General features: G+C 38.4%; 1 protein-coding gene across 2 annotated transcripts in view; it reads left to right on the top strand.

Moving 5' to 3' along the window:
- EPSTI1 (epithelial stromal interaction 1) overlaps positions 1 to 22,090 on the top strand; it is an 83,026-nt gene that overhangs the window by 22,131 nt on the left and 38,805 nt on the right. For both annotated transcript variants that reach the window (XM_045811027.2, XM_045811028.2), the window contains exons 5-6: positions 84 to 167; positions 9,230 to 9,303. In XM_045811027.2, the coding sequence (XP_045666983.2) occupies positions 84 to 167; positions 9,230 to 9,303 (158 nt within the window). The remainder of the gene's footprint in view (positions 1 to 83; positions 168 to 9,229; positions 9,304 to 22,090) is intronic.

Genomic DNA, 22,090 nt, shown 5'->3' with positions numbered 1-22,090 from the left:
TTTCATCATAATTTTGTGTTCCAAAGGTTCAGACTGAAAAATAGTAACTGTTTTTTGTCCTCTGTAATTTCAATACAATTTAGCTAAAAAGAGAAGAATCTGTAAGAATCAAGAAGGAAGCGGAAGAAGCCAACATACAGAAAATGAAGGCAACTCCGAGAGAGAAGGTAAGACAGTAGAACGGATGATAAGCTCTCACTCATGGAAGGCTTACTGCGTGCCAGGTTCTCTTCTCCAGGCCGCCATACACAAATTCATTTAATTCTCACAATAACCTTGCAAGTATATGTTATGCTTATTCCCCAAGTTTACAAATGAGGAAACTGGCAGAGAGGATAGATAACTGGCCTAAGGGCTCATGGCCAGTCAACAGAAGTAGGATTCAAATCCAGGCAGCCTGGCCTCAGAGCTAGAGTTCTTAGTGACTACACTGTCTCACCTCCCAGGCAAGAGATCCAAGTAGGCGCTGTGTATTTGACCAGAAGGCAAAGCAGTTAGTAACGATAGCAGTCGGTGCACTGCCATGTTTATATCCAAATATTGCATTTTCTGGGGTAAGTGTTCACTAGGTGACCATACCTCTCTTCCTGATCAAAGAAAAAGCATGCATTTGCATTTCAGTATTACTGATAGGATCTCTGCTAAACCTCAAAGCGAAAGTGATATTTTTAGTTTTGATACCCTTTCTGGGGCTTGGCGAAAAAGTCCTTAAAAATGTTTTTCTGCTACAGAAGAAGAAACAATGCCAGTGACTACCCCCACCACTCCTTCCTCCTCCCATTCCCCACAAAGTCCTAAGCTGTAGTTGGTTTTAGGTACTGGAGGTATGGGGACGTTGGTGCATGTTACTCACCACCAAGCACGGCACCTGCTGCAAGTATAAGACATGGAAACACCCTTCCTATTCTTGCTGTCTGTCTGCCTGCCTGCCTGTCTGCCTATCTCTTTCTCTCTCCCTCCGTCCTTTTCTTTCTTTCTTTTTTTTTTCTTTTAAAGATTGAGCGTTGGTCAAAATTTAAGCCTGGTTACCAAGCAGTAGATATTTTTACCAGTTGGGGAGTTAATGAAGCCAAAAGGTGATGGCTTATAAAACATATGCGAGTATAGGAGTCTTTTCTGCTGTCCACCTGGCTGGTGAGTAGACTGCCTTTCTTATAAGGTATTCAGTTATGTTGTATGATCTTGGGCAGCTCCCCGCCATGCCCCTAGACTAAGCCCCACCTCCTCCTCTTCTCTCATGGCTGGGAGCATTTGAAGATGGAGATGTGGGCTCTGGCGTGGAGATGAGACTGGACTTCTATGTGAGGAACTCTAATGAAATGCTGGAGGTGTAAGACAAAAGAGTATAAGGACTTTTGCTTACAAAAATTTGATTTGGCAATCTGTTTCCAATTGATCAGCTGCTATACCTTCACTGAAAAGATTTTTATTACAATAATTTGTTTTTAACCTTTAAAACTTCATTTTCTGGGTCTTTTTACTTCTCTATTCCCCATCCTTTTTCATCCAACTCCCCCCTCTCATTTCTTTTTCTTCAAAGGAAGTCTCACACTTTGGACTTGTGATTGTAGAGGAGGTGTGCCATTTACATTTCAGGTGGAACTAAGAAAATCATCCAGTCATCACCAGGAATTGAATTAAGAGGCTTGCAGGTCCTGAAGAATTACTGTGTTGCAACTTCTTCTAAAGCTGTGTATTAGTGGTCATTTAATACCCATAATTGGCTGGCTTGTGGGTTATTTATAGCTCATTTCTTCCCAGGGTCAGATAATGTACACTATTCAGAAATGTTGGTGGCTGAAGTGGCTTTCTTTCACATTGAGTAAAAGCAACATTTTCCTCTTTCCAAGTTGTACTGTAACACTAGATGTATCGCAATCATTAACTACAGAAATCTTAACTGGGTTGGCTTTTCTAATGTGATAACGGTAATGATTATTGGTATAACTTTGTCCAAAAGTGAAAGATGGGGAGAGAACATTGATATGTTGATCCTTCCCATTCAAAACGTGGTCCTTGAACCAGCAGCATTGGCATCACGTGTTAGAGATGCAGAATCTTGAGACCCCACCTGAGACCTTTTGAACCAGAACCTGCATTTTAATAAGCTCCCCAGTTGATTCTTGTGCGTAGAAAAGTTGAGGAGCATTAAAGTAAGCTACCTAACAAGATAAGGAGCAGCCTACCCCGGTCCTTCCACAGATTTGATTTCTCTGGTTAATTGCCCTGCGCTGCCACCAGGACCTAGCTCTTCCTGTTGGACATAAATCTGTGGCTTTTCCTACTAAATGTGAGCCTATTTAGTATCTTATGTCAGATAAAAGAAAAATGGACATTAGCCATCTAGGGATGGCATACTTCACATTGCCAGTATGGAAATGGCCAAGGGAAGCAATAATGGCAGTGCTTATGGAGCATTGATTCTTTAAAATGCACAACAAACATGCATATGGACAGCAGCTTGCAAAATACCACCCTTCTCCCCAGGCAAATGGCTACTGTCCAGAAACTCTGAGTCAAGTAGAAACCAAGCAGCCTGTTGCCACCTGAGACTCCCTAGCTTGGCCTCTGGTCTTAACCCCTCTTGCCCTTCAGTTTTCCCTCTCCCAGGAGGGGTCACCATGGAACACGGGGTCTCTAATTGGTCACCACCTGTGTGTGAGTGAGGGGAGAGTGAACTGTATTCCCTGCTAGCACATGTGAGTGGTCTTTGATTTTTAATAAGCACAGGGGTGTGAAAGGCAGCCAGCTCTTTAGCATCTGGTCATGTCAGTGGGTTCAGGAAGGGGAAATTTGGAAAGGGCACTTGGATATTCCAAACAAACTTTTATTTTCTGTACTAGGATATGTTGAGGTTATGTGTTTATCCCTTGGTGTGTACTAGAGCCTCCTGGACTTCATCTTGGTAACTTGAAACCGACCATGGCGGAAGTATTTTCACCACAGAAATCAGTAAATGCTACAAGTCAACCTTCCGCTCCTCCTCTTTGCTAGGGCTGGTGGCTAAGTTTATCAGCACACTGCTTGTTTAGCCCTAAGTGAAAGAGGGCCTCCCTCACCTTCCCTACCACACCCATTCCAAAGCCAAGCCTCTGAGGGCTAAGAAGGGCAAAGATTTCGTGAAGTATCTGGCATATTATATGTCTGATGCTCATTGATATAAAACTAGATTATAACCCATGCAGTAGGCAGAGTAAGGCCCCCTCCCCTGCCCCTCCACATTCTAATCCCCAGAACCTAGGAATGTATTATGTTACATGGCAAAGGTGGGGGGGGGGTTACATTTTCAGGTGAAATTAATGTTGCTAATCAACTTGCCTTCAAATAGAGACCCCTGTGTTATCCAGGTGGCTCCAATGTAATCAGACTGAAAGAGGCAGGCGGGAGATGGAGCACTGATGGCAGCGGGAGAAAGATCCGGCCTGCCACTGCTGGCTTTAAGATGGGGGAAGGGGCCATGAGCCAAGGAATGTAGGTGGCCTCTAGAAGCTAGAAAAGACAAGAAGGAAGATTCTCCCCTGGGCTCCAAAGAAAACTAGTCCTGCTGACACCTTGACTTTAACCCAGTGAGACCGTCTTGGATTTTCAGCCTCCAGAGCTGTAAGATTATCAGAGTAAATTTGCATTGTTTGAAGCCACTAAGTTTTGGTGATTTGTTACAGCAACAAGAGGAAACAAATACAACTCGTGTGGTTTTATGATAATGTATTAGCTTCTCTTTCTGGAAATCTACAAAAACAGAAAACACCACTAAAATATTAGAACATCAGAGTGAAACAAAGTCGTTAAACAAAGGCAGCATACAGGGTACACGTACTTTGCCGACTGGATCTTGCAGGATAACTACACAGGTTTTCATAAATTCTCACAAAAAGCCTTTTACCTGAATTTTGTGCTGGGGAGTAAACCTCTACCAGGATTTCCCCTCATAATCACATTGATGGATTAGGTAATAATTCGATTTTTTTTCCCCCAGACTTTCATAACAGCCACACACTTGAAACCTGAAAATCTTCTGATTCCATGTTAAAGACCCTTCCTACCTCCTGGATTCCTCTTATTCTGCCTTTGATCTACTTATGTTTGAAATAATATTATACAGTGGTATACAGTTTATAAATACTTTCATCTAATACTCAGAACCTTTTGGGGTCTCATAACCTTAGAAAGGGCAGGAAACCAGTCAGATATCTGGGTGGCATCCGATGACTTTCCTTCTTCTTTCTAGTAAACTATAAAGTCACAAAGCTGATAGTTATTTGGAGCACTGGAGGTCAGGGTGTTTTATGCAGACACTGAGGAGCATTGTTAGTTTTAAAGCCTTTTCTTTTTAAGATTTTATTTATTTATTAGAGAGAGAAATAGCGAGAGAGAGAGAGAGAGCAAGCACAAGCAGGGGAAGAGGCAGGCAGAGGGAGAAGCAGGCTCCCGCTGAGCAAGGAGCCCAATGTGGGGCTCAATCCCAGGACCCTGAGATCATGAGCTGAGCTGAAGGCAGATGCTTAACCGACTGAGCCACCCAGGTGCCCCTGTTAGTTTTAATGCTATAAAGGGAAGTAGGAACTAACCAATAGAAAATAAGGTATGCATGTTAGATTCAGAGATGCATACATATACATATTTTTGAAGGAATCACATTTGTTACTTATTTCTAGGAAGCAAGTAGTAGCAGGGGCTAACAATTTATTTTATTTATTTATTTATTTATTTATTTATTTATTTATTTATTTATTATTTTTTAAAAGATTCTATTTATTTATTTAACAGAGAGAGAGACAGCCGGTGAGAGAGGGAACACAGGCAGGAGCAGTGGGAGAGGAAGAAGCAGGCTCCCAGTGGAGGAGCCTGATATGGGGCTCAATCCCAGGACTCTGGGATCACGCCCTGAGCCAAAGGCAGACGCTTAAGGACTCAGCCGCCCAGGTGCTCCAGGGGCTAACAATTTAAGACAGATTACAGTGTAAAACCACATTGAGGTACTTACTGCAATATTATTTTTATAAACTAGGAAAAATGTCCATTTCCTTATCTGTAAAATGGGTTTAATAATAATACAATGGAATGGAAGCCTTAAAGGATACAATATGTGCAAAGCCCTTAGTACAATGCCTAGCACGTAGTAAACACTGACTTGCGGTACCCTCACCTAATTAATTATAGATGTAGAGAAGTGCTTTAATACTATCTCACTTGACTTTGTTGTATCAAACTGGTGTGTGGAAGCAAAGAATTATTTTACAAATGGATTCATTTCATTTTTACTAAACGCCCATGAATGAGGCTGGAGAAAGCAAATACACATGCTTTTGTGGGTTATCTTATTTTGCCTCACCAGATTTGTGGGCTTCCCTCTCAGCAGGGTCTCTAGCAATGCCTACCGTATGGCACTTCACTTTGCAGGCCTGGCCCACTTCTAATTACCAAGATCTTCCTTCCCTCACTTTCTTCTTATCCTCTTCTTTCATTTTCAGTTCATAATCTCCTCTCTCACCTTCTGGGAAATAAAGTCCATCAGGCCATAAGTCCATCAGCTTCATTTTTCTGTTTCTGTACTCTTCCTTTGCTCTTTCTACCCCCACCCCATCTCAGGAGGAATAAGAAAGTGCTTTTCTTCATTGTTAGACGATGGATTCTTCTACCTGTGTTTATTATCTCATGTTCCCTCCCATCTCCCCAGGAACCTTCCTGCTCCATCAATTAAGCCCCCTTTTTTCTTGTTACTTTCCTGTCCCCCCACCCCCACCTCCTCTGTCTCTTGGGACATAATCCTACTCAGTTCTCTTAAAAGCAAAATGTCTTTCTCTGTTCTGGTTTGCTTTCAACTCCTTCCTGCCAAGTGTCATGGCTCAGCTGCTCAAAAGCCTCTCCACCACGTTTGGTTCCCAAATGCCAGTCTGTGGACCGACTTCTAGCAATCACCTGAAACAAAGAATCTCTACTTTTTAAAAATGTCCCTTAGGTGATGCTGAGTGCATCTGGCTTAGGGACCTGCCTTCTTTGAGTTCTCACCTCTATTTGTTCTTTTTTGAGCTGAGTTTGACCTCTATCTCTAGTACTCCGCTGGTACTGATCTAGCTAAGAGCACCAAAGGTGCTCTTAATTTAAAAAACCTAATGGATACTCTAATTTCTAATTTATTTAAACTCTTTGTAATGTTGTAACTATTAAGTATTCTGTCCTTCAAATTCCACCCCTCTGGATTTCCAGATCCTCCTCCCACCCCACATGTTCTTCTACTATCGATGTTCTATCCAGGTCCTATCTGTTGGTCTTCTCTCATCCCTGTACCTATCCAACCATAGTCTTAGGTGAAAGTCCTCACATTTCCACATTTAAGGGTTAGTCACAGCTTATGCTGGTGATTTCTGAAATCTGTGTCTCTAGCCCATATTCCCGAATCCCAGAACCACAAATTCTACTGAATGCTTGATATTTCTCTCTAGATATACCACAAGTAGATCTAAAATGCAGTAGGTTCAAAACTAAACTTCTATTCATTCTGATGCTTTTAATGGCCATCCTCCTGTACTATTCCCCCTTGCCTTACTCACCCTTCATTGATACAGTCTACCTCCTAGTATTTCTTTTTTCCTCTCTCCTGTTATTTCTGTTCCCTGCATTTTTCTAGAGTTTGCCCATCCTTCTCTGTCCCCATTGCCTTAATTTGAGACTCGTAATTTATGGCCTGGGTTATTGTGAGAACTACTCCATTTGTTTTATATTCTGCAGTTTATTCTCCACCTTGCGTTCAGAGTGAGCTGCTTACTGTCCTGCTTAAAATAACATAATGGCTCATCATTGCCTTTAATGAAGTCCAAACTCCTTTACTTGGCATATAAATTCATCTTTAACCACCCCTTCCCATTTCCTCAACCTTAACATTCTGACTGTGAATCTTGTGCCCAGGATGGGGTCTGCCACTTAGTAGACACCAAATTAACGTTTGCGGAAATTTTGAAAGCATTTCCCGATGACCTACTTCTGTGCTTTTTCTCTGTTTGTATAATTTGCAAGCCTCTATCCCCCAACATATAAAATATGTTTTATATGCCATCATTGCTTTGTTGTCTGTGTTCCCAACTAGCCTCTGAAATTTTCCAGAGGAGGCACTGCTCTGTTCATATCTGTATTCTCAGCATCTAACATAGTACCAAGCATATAATAGGCATTTGATAAATGTTTGAACAAATGAGATTCAATAATACTAAATGATTTGCTTATGGTTACTCAGTGATGGTGGATCTGGAGCTGATTACACAATTTTTTCTTTTAGACCCCATGCTCCTAGATATTTTAATTAATTAATTAGAGTGTGTGTGCATGTGTGAGCAGGGTGGGGACAGGCAGAGGGAGAAAGACAATCTCAAATAGATTCCACACCCAGCATGGAGCCCCATGTGGGGCTCAGTCTCATGACCCTGAGATCATGACCTAAGCCGAAACCAAGAGTTGAATGCTTAACCAACTAAGCCACCCAGGTGTCCCTAGACATTTTACATTTTGCATTTGAGTGTGTGTGTGTGTGTGTGTGTGTGTGTGTGTGTGTGTGTGTATACAATGTATGGTTGGATGACTCCTTAATTCTCTGTTAAATGGAAAGAAATAAATAGTATGACTAAACGTAAGTATTCAGATTAGTATAATAAACAGCTCCGACATTGATAGGTATTGAATAGATTTTCTTAAGTACTCTGGTATTTTGCAGAATACTTCTCCATCAACTTCTGAGGGATAAACAGACCTTTTTGGACAGAATTTAGCTACTGAGTAACTGTTTTCATGAGTTGAATTCAATCATAATCTATTAGTGAAGAGATCAAAATGGTTTCCAATTTTTGACCTTGCTAAAGGAACCCAGCCCTGGTCTCCAGATGCTTGTGTGGTTTTCTCACTATTGTCAAAGTACCATTCCTAATAGTGGTTTAATGAATCCCTACTGCTTGCTTGCTGTCTTTTACTGCTCCCTACTTTTTCCCAGAAATGTAGGGGCTCATCACAATTGATCATTTTGGTCTCATGTATCAGGATTTTTTTTCTAGGTTGAGAGCCTGTTGATTTGGTTCACAATTCTCTATTAGTTTGCTTCCTAGAACTGGTTTCATTAATAATCCAATTGCTTTGTATTGTAATTGATTCCTTTTGTAGTAAATTTCCTGTTTTATTCTGAAACTGAAACCTCCATTTTATTTTTCAGAATGGGACTAGTAAGTGGTTCTGTGTGCATGAAGACTTTCATGGAAATGAACAACATGAACAGTTTTTCCCCTTCTTTGAAAGATGGTGCCAAACTTATGTCAGGGTTTAGAAGTGATGATTTCCATTACTCCCTTTTCACAGGTCTTCCTGCTAGGCAAATCCAATTCTTTTTATTAAAGCAAACCCAGCTGCTTGCTGTCTCCCTTGGATTCATTTAAAATTTCAAGTCTCCCCTGTGTTGTAGAACTTGTTTCAACTCCACTTTAAACTTGTTTTCTAGGAATTTCACTTGTTTTTCATAGGCAAGTTAAAAAAAAAATGACAGTTACTTCATAGTGAACAAAAAGCTCCAGGGTTATTTAAGTTGAATTAAAATATGCCAGAGCCTTGGTGACAGTAATATCAAATATGAAGTCCTTTGTTTCTAGATTCACCAAACAGCTAATTAAAAAAAGAACTCTTTCCATTCCGTTTTCTATGACATTTGCTGTTCGATCTCTCAACAGCTTTAAGTATCTGATTCTAAGTCAGGAGGGAGTTGAGTCGGCTTATTGAAAATCTTTTTCTGAATGCTTTGAGTCAAATGTGGGTATATATGTGTGTGTGTGTGTGTGTGTGTGTGTGTGTGTGTATAAATTTTTATGAACTACTTAACCATTTCTTATAATTTCTTATAATTTTCATTTAACATACTTGGTGTGCACATTTCATGTTTCCCTCAAACCATCTTGAAAACACTTCTTAAAATATAAATGTTGCCATCATTTGAACTATAAAATAAAAATGTGAATACAATTCTGTGATTATACCTATCCAGTTGGGAGAGAGGAACCATGGCAGGAATCTGTGGCTCCTGGCTTTCAGTAAACAGTGCCCATGGCTTGAGAGGGCACATCTTGGAAGCCCTGGTAGGTACCACCTTGGGCTACTGGGGCCACTTGAACCTTAGGATTCTGGACCTTGGGTAACTTTAACACCATGATTCTGCTTAAAGCTTCCCTAACAGGTGGCATTTTGATATTTGCAATTTCAGAGCAATAAACTAGAGGAGAAAAAAAGACTTCAGGAAAACCTCAGAAGAGAAGCATTTAGAGAGCACCAGCAATAGTAAGTTTGTATCTTCAGAACTTTATACCTTTATAGGCATATTGCTCATTCTGCTTTTAAATTCTAGGTGATGGTAACTGTTTAAGACCTCTGATATTGGATTATTGGCTGTTATATTAATTATGTAATTAAACTCTGTCATTATGTAAGTGAGGTTCTGAGGTTCACAGAGTATTCTTTAGTAGTCAATCGATTTGAAATAATACTGCTAAGTTTGAGAAATTCCCCATTCTAAATAACTAGGAGGGCTGATTCTTTGGTGATCTGAGGTACTTCTGATAATGTCAACTTTCAAAATACTGATATAACAAAGATGATATTTGAAAAGAAGTAGCCAAGGAGAATCGAAACTAACTAGGGGTTTATCTAATGGACTGAGGACTAGTCACAGTTGTATTTTTGTAGATAAAAATTGAGAAAAAAATTAGCAGTTATTGGCAAAATTCCCAATTGGTGGTCAAACACCAAGGTACTTTTTTTAGTAGGACTTGTGAATATCAGCAGCTAATATGTATAGGGCAACTACTATGTACTATATAATGTAGGTAATCTACCCTGTTACACAGGTTTTAAAGATAAGCTCCTATCCTAACATTAGCTAGATTACCTGCAAAATGCTTAAAAGAATAGAAAAAGCCAAAACCCATATTTTTTATTATATTATAACTTAGGAATAAATATATTATATATAACCTAGAAATAAACCTATGTTAATTCCAAATGTGGTAGAATTAAAACCAAGCAGATCTGGATTCAAAGTCCTAGCTCCATTCCCCAGCTGTAACCTTGGACAAAGTACTAAACCTCATTTTTTTTTTTTAATAGGGATGACAGTATCTCTCCCCTAGGTCATTTGTAATGATTAAATAAAATATTTTACATAAATGGCATATAAGTGTCTTTATTTTATGGAGACAGAAATGAAACTTTGTACAGAGGTCCTTGTTGCATGGATCAGACGACTTCTATTTTGTAGTAACTATTATGTAGAGATTATTCTGGTCCCACCCAGAACTGGCAATTGGTCTCCACTTTTGGATGGATTGTTATCTGACTGCCTCCTGTTCTCTCTTCCCATTGTTGTACCTCATTTTCAGAATTTAAGATTATTCTAATGTTGGGGTGAGCATATGTGACACCCTAAAGTATGTTATGTCCTCCAGTTTTCTCATTCCACTGCAATTATCCTGCCTCTATCCTAAGCTTTAAGTTTCTTGCTTTAAGTCTCCCAGGGAGGAGTGGGAGCAAGTTTCTCAATGCTTTACTTTGCCTTTTAGCAAGTGAGGTGGCTTGGCCTCTGCTACCCAGGCCAGAAAAAATGGGAGATGGAATGGGTGGGGTAGAAGTGCCAATGAGCGACGTTATCTTTTTTAAGTTAAAATAGGCAGTGCCCTCATTTGAGTCCCTGCTGTTCTTCTAAGACCGGCATGGGGGCGAGGGAGCTGGTGGGAATCTAAACACCAGGAGAAACTGTCTTAGAGATGGCAGGAGGAAGGCAGTAGATCAAGGTTGTTAATATATTATTGCCTTTCCATTCATTGGTAGAGGATGAATGAGAGTATTTCTAGGCCAGCCAGAGGAGTTGAAGGAGACAAGGGGATGCCATGGGGGCAGTTGTAGGCTAGAGAGACAATAAAGACCAATGTATGTATTCTGTGTTATCCTAGTTTCGCTGGAAAAGGGAAGAGCTGCTTACCAATGAGGGGTCTTAGGTACAGGACTAGGAATTTGAACAAGCCCATTCTCTGAAGAGTTTTAAACATGGTAAGGTGAAGGATGAGAAATTCTCAGAATCTAAAGGAAATGGGAGGTTATGTCACCTAACCGCCTTTCTTTCATAATCTCCAGCTTTTTGAGTTGTGTTTTACTGAATACCAGAGATCAATCACCCTTTTTCTCTGAAGGGAAAAAAGAAGTTTTACCCTCAACCACCTCCTCTACCATTGGTGGAGCTGAATTCAATTACACGCACATTTCACTCTTGCTCTTTCTTCTGCTTATCATGAAAGTCCCAGTTAACCAGGAAAAAGGAGTTGACTAAAAATGAGAAGTATCTCAAACTGATTTTTAAAGCCTATTGAGAAACATAAAAAATATATGTGTTTTTTTTAAAGAGTATTTTGTTTTGAACTACTTTTGAAATTAAAAGACTAATAGCTCATGAACTGAATGATCATTATATAGCTAGAAATATGAAAGGAACTTCTTGGAAAACATGGATCCTCTGTATAATAAGCCCCTACCATACCTTCTTATAATCGGTTTATGGTTTAAAAATTGTCTAGGGGAGCTGTTAGAATTCTAATAGCACAAAGTCTTCACCGGACCAACCAGGCTATTCCCCATTCTCCAACACCCTCTCCCCCGCCAAAAGAATTAGATTCTCCTGAAGCTGTCAAACCAAGCAACACAAAATAGAAACACAAGTAAGAAATTCTTTCAAAGTAGTCAATACCTCATGTCCTTGCTAGTTTCAGCATACTGTGATATGTGGTTCAAATAGCAGACCAGAATGGTGGTGGTTTTTTTTTCTTTTCTTTTCTTTCTTTCTTTTTGTTTTTGTTTTTGTTTTTCTTTTTTTTTTTTTTTTTTTTGTATAGAAGTGAATCCATGGACTTGAGCAGACTGTAAATCCAAGCTGCTGGAGAAAAAGCTCATGATAGCATCCTGGGGCACCACCATGAGAATCTTAATGTGCTCTTTCTTAACACCTTATTCCTGACTTCGTTCATTTGCTTCTGATTATTTTTAGTGTTGTCAATTATTTAGCTAACAGGCAGAAAACTAGGCTTTTATTGACATCCAAAGGGACTCTCCTGAGTGTAATAATGAAGGCAGTTTATTGAATGCCTGTGAGGTTGCTTTCTAATTGTACGCATTAATCTGCCCATGCAAGCTGGCTGGAAATACACAAGCAGATTGCATGTGCAGATGGAGCACACAGGATGGCTTTTATGGAAAGACCTCTGGAATGTACTTCTGCAGTACTGTCTTTTCCTTAAAAATCGAATGACTGTGACTATTTCAATTGGCAGCTGAGAGCAGACCAGATTAATGGTGCATTAAGTCTGCTACTCTGGCTGGGGACAGATTCATTTCACAATTTAGAATTAGTTCTAGGATTCTTGAGCGTGAAACCAGAGGGTAGAAATAGGCGTCTAACCCTGGTGTAGTTTTCACCATTATTTTTACTTTCTGTAATTACTTACTTATAAAAAGTCAAATGTGGCACTTTTCAGGATGGCGTTTTCTATTAATCAATTTTACTAGTGGATTTGAGCATTTGAAGTAATAGTTACTAAACCTTTGGCTGTGCTTTTAAAAAAATATATCAAAGAGGGAATGTTGGGATATAGGTGATGTAAAACACTTGAGTAAAATCTCAGCGTTTAGAATTTTGAAGGGTAGCTTATTTTGAGGGTTGCAGTCATCTTTCTAATAATGTCTTTTGGATAGATGTAGAGATAGGTTTGAATTTTCAGCCTATTTAATCAGTGGTGGGGGCTCCCGTAGGATGGGAGTAAACAGATGCATTTCTTCCAACCAAGATCTAAATTTTGCCTAGAGTAGGTGAAAGAAAAACTGAAGAAGTATGTCTGCTTCTTCTGATTTTCATCATATATGAATGTGATCCTCTTCCAGGTCCAACACTGGGTTAGCACCACAGTTAAACTTAGTAGCGGCTTTTGTGACCTCTCTGGGCGGTACTCTATTCCTAGATACTGCTTCTGTTATTTCTAGGGGAGAAGGGCCTCAGTTCTTAAAACTGCAGTTGAAAAAACTCTTGGAACCAAGTTCATTCCAAAACTGGACCTTCCTGTTCCTAAAGTGCCAAGCTCCACCTTGAGCGCAGCCTGTCGGTTGTAATGTTGGAAAGTTTACTTCATTTCTACCATCAGAACCATGCATCTCTTTTATTTCCATTTGAGTAATTGTATTAGTTCCTAGGAGGCACATCATCATCTATTTTAGTTTCCTAGAGTGAAGGATCCAGGCAGGTCTGCTGAATATGCACACTTCGGCCCCAAGTTTGCCTTCTAATATGCTCACAAAACTTCTAATGCCCTTCATGGGAGCTTCCAAAAGACACTTAAGGGCTAAATCGATCCCTTATCCATATGGTAGGCTTAAATCCAACTTCACATTTTATAATCCAAGTAAGGTGAATCCAAAGTCATCCTATTCATAACTTTCTATCTTATGCTAATGAAGTGAACTTATAGATACAAAAATCCCCTCTCTATTTTATTCAGAATAAGACTGAATATTTCATGGGACATCTGATCTGACAGAATCCCTGCCTAGTGAATGTTAAATCATGCTGGTGGTTAAGACCATATCAAAATCTCTACCCACCATTGATTCTTCCTGCAGATGTCCTGGTACACGTTAACTCCTTTTCATTCCCGCTGCCACCACCTTCATATAGGTATTTATCACATGCCACCTGCATTATGGCGGCTATGTCCTTGTCGTCCCCTGGACCACTGGAATGGCTTCATTACCATCTTTGCCCACTGTCTTTTTCTTTTGGTTGCCTTACTTCATTCTCTAAAGCACAACTTTAATCATGTCTCTACCCTATTCTAAGAGCGCCACTTATTTCCCATTTCTTATTGGATGAATTCCAAACTCCTTAGCCACACTGTGGGGGAACTGTGGGCCACGTTGGTAAGAAGATCTCAGACCATGCTAGGACCTGTGTCAGGGTAACTGGAGGAGGCTTTGAGGAAGCAGGCCTTTGTTCTGAGTTGAATGTTATCAGGAGAAAGGCGTGATTGTGATAGGTATCTTAATCTTATCTAAAAGGAGCGAAGACTTGAGTGATTAATTGTAATGGTAATTTAATTAATAAAGAAGTAGCAGTCACACAAATTAACTAGGGATTGGGGGTATTTGGTCGCTTTGGTTTAGAGGAGGTTCTCGTATCTTTGCTCAGACACGTTAATGAATGGTGTCTTTTTTGTCAGGATCATCAGTCACAGAGTGACCTCTTTTGATGTTGATACTAGGTGAAACTGCTTCCAACAGAACACCAAGGCCTAGTTCGAGTGCCAGGCCAGCTCCTGGATGTCAGGGACAGCTTCTAGCCTTCTCAATATGTAATTAATAATTGGTAAAAGATGAAAGTTGACTAGTGTCTTATTTCTAAACTAGTTTCACTTAATTATCTTATCGTTGGACGCTGGGACACTGTCAAGTGTTTCCTTCTTATGAGGGCAGATCTGGGGTCAGACTACTTGGGCTCAAACTATAACCCATCTGCTCACTAGCTGAGCATTATTTAACTCCTTGAGCCTCTCTTTCCTTATGGAGAGCATGGGGTGGGACTAGTAAAAGTTGCTAATTCAAAAGAAGATTAATCAATAGAATCCAAGTAAGACATCTAGTATTGTGCTTGGAGGGAGAAACTAAACAAAATCTAAAGTCATTGCAAATAAGGACAGCATAGGAAGAAGAGAGGGACTAGCTGATTCTGGCCTTGGTTCCCAAGAATACAGCCTCGAACTTCTTTCTGACAGGTGAGATTTATTAAGGCTGTGGGGCCCAGAAAGTGCTTCTGGCAAATATACTGTACCTGGGGGCATATGTGCCTCCCCCCCCCCCCCCCCCGCATCCTGGAGACAAGCTACCTGGGGAGCCAACTTTATCACTGAGTAAGATCCTTACTGAAAAAAATTACCACAAAATGAACTCCGGTCAAACAAATAATGAATCCAAGAAAAAGGAAGAGAGAAGATATCAGAATAATTGTGAACAAAGAAGATAGTGATATTTATAGTCAAGTATATGATGGATTTTTATCTTTTGTTTTTAAATTAAGAATCGGCATGATCAAATTAATATCATAGAGGATTTTAGTGCTAGAAAAGGCACAAGGAAGAGAGGGAGATAGGAAGTAACATAAGTACTTTTTTCTTTGCATGAGGAAAGGCTTGTGAATTCTGCATATTGATAGAAGACTAAGTGACATGTGTTTTATGTGTTTAACTATATGTACAAATAGGATAGGATACAGGATGTGTAACATAAAAAAGGATATATAACAGGATTATAGGATATATAACAGGATATATATAAGCTATATAACATAAAAACTTTAGGAGAAAAAATACAACAGTGAAATACAATGAATACAATGAAAATTTGATCATTACAACAGAAGGCAGAAAAGAGGGTGGAAGTTTTCTTAAAAACAAGTCAGCAATCACAGAAAAGGTATATAGACCAAATTTCCTTATTAAAAGAAATGCTCTTGGATCACATAAAAAGATGAAAGTCTAGCTATATACTACTGTAAGAGATGCCACAAAACAAGAGTTGAAAATAAAAGCATGGAAAATATAACCATAAATGCTAACAAAAGAGGCAGATTAATTAATATCACTATTAGTATGAGACGGAATTTAATTCAAGGTGAAAACCATTCAACAGGATAAAGGTCTTTTCTAGAGATAAAATATGTAACCCAAAAAATAATGTGAATTATAAATCCATATCAATTTGAAACCTATAAAGCAAACTGCTAAAGTCTATAATATAGTTAATGGGTTTGTCAAATTTTCCTTTTTATTTCCATTGAAATGAACACATCAAGTGAACCAAAAAACAAATACAAGGAATAGAAGATTTAAATAACAATGACTCAGTGTGATTATATAGACAGTTAAAAAGTGTTGTACCTAGTTTATGAAAATATTCTTGGGGTGACCGGGTGACTCAGTTGGTTAAGTGTCTGACTCTTGATTTCAGCTCAGGTCTTGATCTCAGAGTCATGAGTTCAAGCCTCATGTTGGGCTCCACACTGGGCGTGGAGCCTACTTAAAAAAAAAAAATTATATATATATATATGTTAAAATATTGATGCAACTACAATTGGCCATGACTAAGCTTTTAAAGTTTCCCAGAAAATCCCCCAAATACTCCCAAATCTAGAAAGCCACCATTCCTTAAGAAAAATCTAATAAAGTTAGAAATTAAGCAATAAGGAGCTTTGACATCTATTCACTTAAATTTTTTTTCTAATCACTTCTCTAAATGACTGTTAGGGTAGAAATTGAAACCAAAACTGAAATTATAAATTACTTAGGGATGAAAGAATACAAATTTTAAAGTATCCCATGTTAAAATCTACAGAATGTAGCTACAAAATTACTTAGAAAATGTAGTTTTAAAAGCATTTAGTAAAAATGGAAATTAAAAAGCAAGCATTTTATTAAGATAGTATTATAACCATAAAATAAATATAAAGAGATGGAAGAGATGGAAGGATAATACAGAAAAATCTTTTAATAAGGTAGAAAAGAAATTTATCATCTGTAAATTAATCCAAAAACTAGGGTTTTTAAAATTCTGATAAAATTTCAGACAAATTCTGAACTTATTTGGTTTTAAAAGAAAGAAAGAAAAAAAAGAACTGCAAGGACGAGGAAGGAAGTATAACCAAAATTCTGGAAGAGCAAAATACTGTGTCCTACTTCTAATTGTTAAATGAGGAAATCTGGGTGAAAAAAAGTATTTCCTGGGAAAATATGTATAATTAGACTTAAAGCCTGAATAGAATAAAAACAAAAATTGGAAGAGAAAATGTAGTTTGACTTTTACCTACAAAAGACCTTAGGCCCAGTTGGGTTTTTTCCAGTGAGTTCTACTAACACTTCAAGGAAGGTATTAGGTTTCGTTTGAAATTCTAGGAAGAAAGCCAGTGAAGTCTGGAACAGGATGACGAGAGTGCTTGTTATTACTGACCTGCAATTAGAGACCATTTCTATTTCTAACAAAGAAATAAAGAGCCTAAATATTGGCTCTTTAGAAAGGGGTAAGTGTCTCTGATTGTCTAAAATATCCCAAAGGGATCAACTAAAAAATTATTAGAACTGGTACAAATAATTCAACTAACACGAATGGATCTAAAGCCAATATGTAGATATTTGTCTTTCTTATACACCGTCAAAAGCTCATTATAAAATATAATTGAAAGAAAAAATCCCATTTAAAATAATCATCTACATTGTAAGATAGGTGGTTATGTCTAATAAATAGAGCCTACATAAATGAAATACTTAAAAGAAGATGAAAATAAATATAGACCATGTACTATAAAAGGAAAAATTCAATATTATAAAGATAATATTTCTTCTGAACAGGCCTTTTGTGGAATTTGATAAATCAAGTTTAAAGAGAAAATACTAAAAGTAGATAAACATGAAAATGAAAAATTGAAGGGACTTGGGAGAGGCTTATTGTACCAGGTATCATTTATGTAATATAAAAGTATGGTAGTAATAAGGTGTTATTGGCATTGTAATAAATATATCTATTCAATGAAAGAGAGAATTTACAATGGGCCCATGCATATATGGGCATTTAGTATTTGGGACATCAGCTATTGCTAAAAGTATCCTTTCAAATCAGTATCAAAAAGCCAATTTGACAAATTATATTGAACCAACAAAATTAGAATATAGTGAAGAATGTTTTTAGAAATTATAAGTCATGCACATAACTCAGAAGCTATAAGGAAAAGTACAGTTTTGACTACAGAAAAAAATTTATGATAGGAGACACAGTGAACAATATTACAAGTGAGTCTTGGAGAAAATATTTGCCTCAAGAGTAATGCACAAAGGATTAATTTTACAAAGAAGTCTACAAATTAGTAAGAAAAAGACAACTCTAGGAAAATTGGCAAAGCACTATACCAGGTTACTAAGTGACTAGCTTCTAGGTATGTACTATGAATAAACAAATACAGTCCCATGACCAAACGTGGAAATTCAGATAATAAACAAGCTAACCAAGAAATATATAGGATAACAGACTATAATTCCTATGAAAGAACTTAGTGGTGAAGATAGTGATCTCTACCAGTGATCAAGAATACAGGGAGGGGAGAATCTCCTTAGCATGATCAGGAAGACCTGAATCTCTGAGAAAATGGCATTTGAACTGAAGATGGAGGCATGAGAAAGAGTGAGCTCTGCTGAGAACCAGGGAAGAAGGTCCTAGGCTGAGAGAACAGCACACGGTGTATTCATCAATCTGAAAGGGAGCTGGTATATTGGGGTTGAAGTGGAGGATGAGACAACCTGAATTTGCCAAGATAGGCAGGAGCCAGACAGATCATGTAGGCCATGGCACAGGGTCTGGGTTTTATTTTAACTATAGGGGGCAAACTCTCAGAAGCTTTTTTATTCTTTTTAAGAAATGATTACCATTTGCTGTGTCAAGGATAGATTTGAGGAGGCAAGAATGGAAATGGAGAAGCTAGAGACAACATTACTGCCTGAGTCCATGTAGGAGTTGGTGTTGGCTCAGTTTAGAGTGATGTTTGTGTTGGTGAATTTCAAGTGAAGCCAATCTACCCCACGACTCCTCCATCCTCCTCCACGCCTACCATCTCCAAACACCTGATATGTTATTTTTCTCCAAGTTTGATTCACTTGCTCTGGTACACCTGCAGAGAAAGCAAATGGTTGACTTTATCTGAGAAAGAGGAGGAAGAGAATTAAAGGCATTTGTAAAGGAAAGATTGTAAAAATGGACTGTGGACTCTAAGCTGCCCAGTAAGTAAAGATGGGTGGGAACTGATGGTGAGAAAGGGAGAAACAGGGGTTTGGAAATCTTAAAGAGGCTAGAAAATTATTCTAGTGAGGAGGTTTGTGCAAAGAACATGGAAGGATAGAAAGTTCTGTCCAAGAGTGAGATCTGTCATTTCATATGTTGGAGGGAAGATATTTGTTAATGATGATAAAATCTAGGGTAGGACTCTAGGGGTATGTCTGGGGCAGAAGGAAGAGCTACTGGAGTTGAAGAAATTAAAAAAAAAAAAAAAAACAGAGCCTGGGGGCTGGGAGGCAGGGAGGAGATCAAGGACTTCTATGTCGCTGACAGTAGTTGAGATAGGGAGGAAGGCTAGTGGTAATGAATGAGAGATGGTTGACCGGACAGTATAGAGTGTGGCAGTAGCAAAGAAAGGAAGAGAGATAAAGTTACAAAAGTAGTATAGCGTTTTGCAGTAAGATCTTCTCCTAGCTTCCCCTAATGTTAATATCTTATATAACCATAGTACAATTATCAAACTAGGAAATTAACATTGATATGACACTACAGGCTTTATCAGAATTTCACCAATTTCTCACCAATGTTCTTTTTCTATTTTAGGATCTGATTTAGGATCACATAATATAATTAGTGGTCATGACTATTTTGTTTCCTCCAATCTGTCTTTATGTTTCATGACCCTGACACTTTCAGTCAGTACTGGTTAGTTACTTTGTAGAATGTACCTCAAATTTGGGTTTATCTGATGTTTTCTTATGATCAGATTGAGGTTTTAATTTTCAGAATACTAAGAAGTGATGCTGTGTCCTCAGAGCATCATATCAGAGGGTACATGATGTTGATGTCCTCATTATTGGTGATGTTAACTCTCATTACCTGGTTGTGGTAATCTCCACTGTAAAGTTATTTTTTCCCTTTGTAATTGGGGGAGATACTTTAGGACTATTCTAATATCCTGTTATTCTCAAATTTTTCCCCACTGATTTAGCTTTGAGTGCTTATAAGTATATGAATGGTTTTTGTTCACACCCACTTACATGAAACTGACTCAGGCAAAACAGTATCTGTTTAGTTTATCCGATAACCCATATTGCTAAGCACAAAGCAGAGACTAAGGAAATATCTGTTGCCTGCACAAATGCATGTGGGAATATAAGAATGATTACTTGCTCACCTAAACCTCACAGTGGGGAAGTTCAGGTTTGTGAAGCTATTGTGAAAGACAGGAAGAATGTATTGTTAGATAGTACTCATATAGAAGGGCTTCTAAGAAACACTGAGGTTTTGTTTTCAAATGCATGTGATAGCATGATTTAATCTTAAGTCAGAATCACGTGGACCTAAGAGAATTATGCATATTAAATATCCATCTGTATGGCTATAGTAGTTCTCAAGATCACCAGGGGTGCTTCTGAGAAACACAGATTCTCAGATCCTACTCCAGGCATGCTGAATTAGAAAGTCCAAGTCTTGAGTCCAAGAAGCACCATAGATGATTTTCATGGTACCAGCCTCACACAGGTCTTCCTATTGGCATTTTGGAAATTATTGTTCTAAGGAACCTAGAATTCCATGTGTAAAGCTTTTCCCCAATAGGCACCACAATGGTATGTATGCTTTTTCTCTTTTTGAGAAACATTTCAAAATCACAGAAAATATGTATCAACCACTAAAGTCATATCTAAGATTTTGCTTACATGTGGTTCATTTTTAAAAAGAAATTTAAATGGCATAGAGATGGATGAACCCTTTCTCTGTTCTCCCCATCCCTCCATCGTTCTCCTCGCAGTAACAGGTGTTCTGGTATGTAACATTTGTCACTGCCCTTCAGCCAAAGACCACCAGGGATACACCTGTAGTTGAACATGCTGGGCTTATTACTTATTGCAGATAAAGAAAACACACACCATAAGAAAGGTGGGATATCTCAGTAAGGCTGCTAGGAATACCTGATTAGGATTTAGGTTTTGGTTGGGTAATTTTGGGAAGGGTCTAAAGAAGCAGGGGATTACGCTAGATTGTGTGTTATCAGCATGTGGGGACAATTCTATGATTGGGTGTCTCAATAAATCTTACCTATAGGAAAGACAGCCTAGATGAGTATAAAGCTGTAATTGGTAAGGAAGTCGCTGTTCATTTAGCAAGATGGGGGATATTTGGTAATTTGTGAGATGTATTTGTGTGAAATGGATGATCTATGGGACCATTTATGTCCATTAGTAGAACAACATGGCTTAGTTGGATTAGTTTGTAATAACATTGAGGTGTAGATGTATTAGAAGAGTTCCCAGAAGTCTTGGGCTGCTTTTCTTTTTCTCGTCATGTACATTTTTCCAATTTTATTACATATATATGAAACCACACAACCCCCTCTACTCACATATTCAGATTATTGTTTTGTGTCCTTCAGATATTTTGATCACTGTATCATACTTTTACAACTTTTTCTCCCCCACTGGATACTATTTGAACCACATCAATTCTTGACATAGATCTAGTTCATTTCCTTCTTCTTTTCCATTCTCATCTCCCCCACCCCCTCCCACCCTCAGATCCCTCTGTCTTCCTTCTCTCTATCTCTGAAACTCTTACAAATGGTGCTGGATTAGATGACCCTGTTCAGGTGTCTTTAAATACCTATGCAAGAGTTTCTCTAGAGTAGGCACCTAGACATGATGTATATATTCAACTCCACTAAGTATTGTCAAATTACTCTCTGAAGTGGTAACACCAATTTTTCCTTCCATTAGCAATTTAAAAAAGGACCAGTTTTACAAGACACCCTCCCTAACTCTGGAAGGTTATCATACTTTTTTATACTGTGGGCCTGGGTAGCTTCTAGAACTGAAAGGAAGACAAAGTCAAGGATGAACAGATTCTTCCCCATTTCTCACCTTCCCCTCCCCCAACTAAGGTTCTGAAATACCTAAGCAGCCTAGCTGAATCCTTGAGAATCCTTTTTTTTTCTCTTCTTCAACTCTTCTTGGCTCCCTCTTATACTTTTGAAATTGATCACCTGAATTGAGAAATGATTCTCTTGCATATATTTCTTTGTTGTGTTATGAGGATATACTAGGTGCTGTGATAGACTTTATATATAGATTGAATAATATGGAGGGGTTTTTTTCTTGCTTATTTAAGGCATGGGTGAACAAGTTCAAGTGGAGGTCCCCTCTACTCATATATTCAGGCACCAAGACAATATAGGCTCTCCTACCTTCAA

This window comes from Ursus americanus, chromosome 10, assembly GCF_024610735.1.
Source record: "Ursus americanus isolate L20-20 chromosome 10, mUrsAme1.1.p, whole genome shotgun sequence".
NCBI lineage: Eukaryota > Metazoa > Chordata > Mammalia > Carnivora > Ursidae > Ursus > Ursus americanus.
The sequence above is the reverse complement of the archived record's forward strand: the minus strand, read 5'-3'. Positions and strand labels throughout refer to the sequence as shown.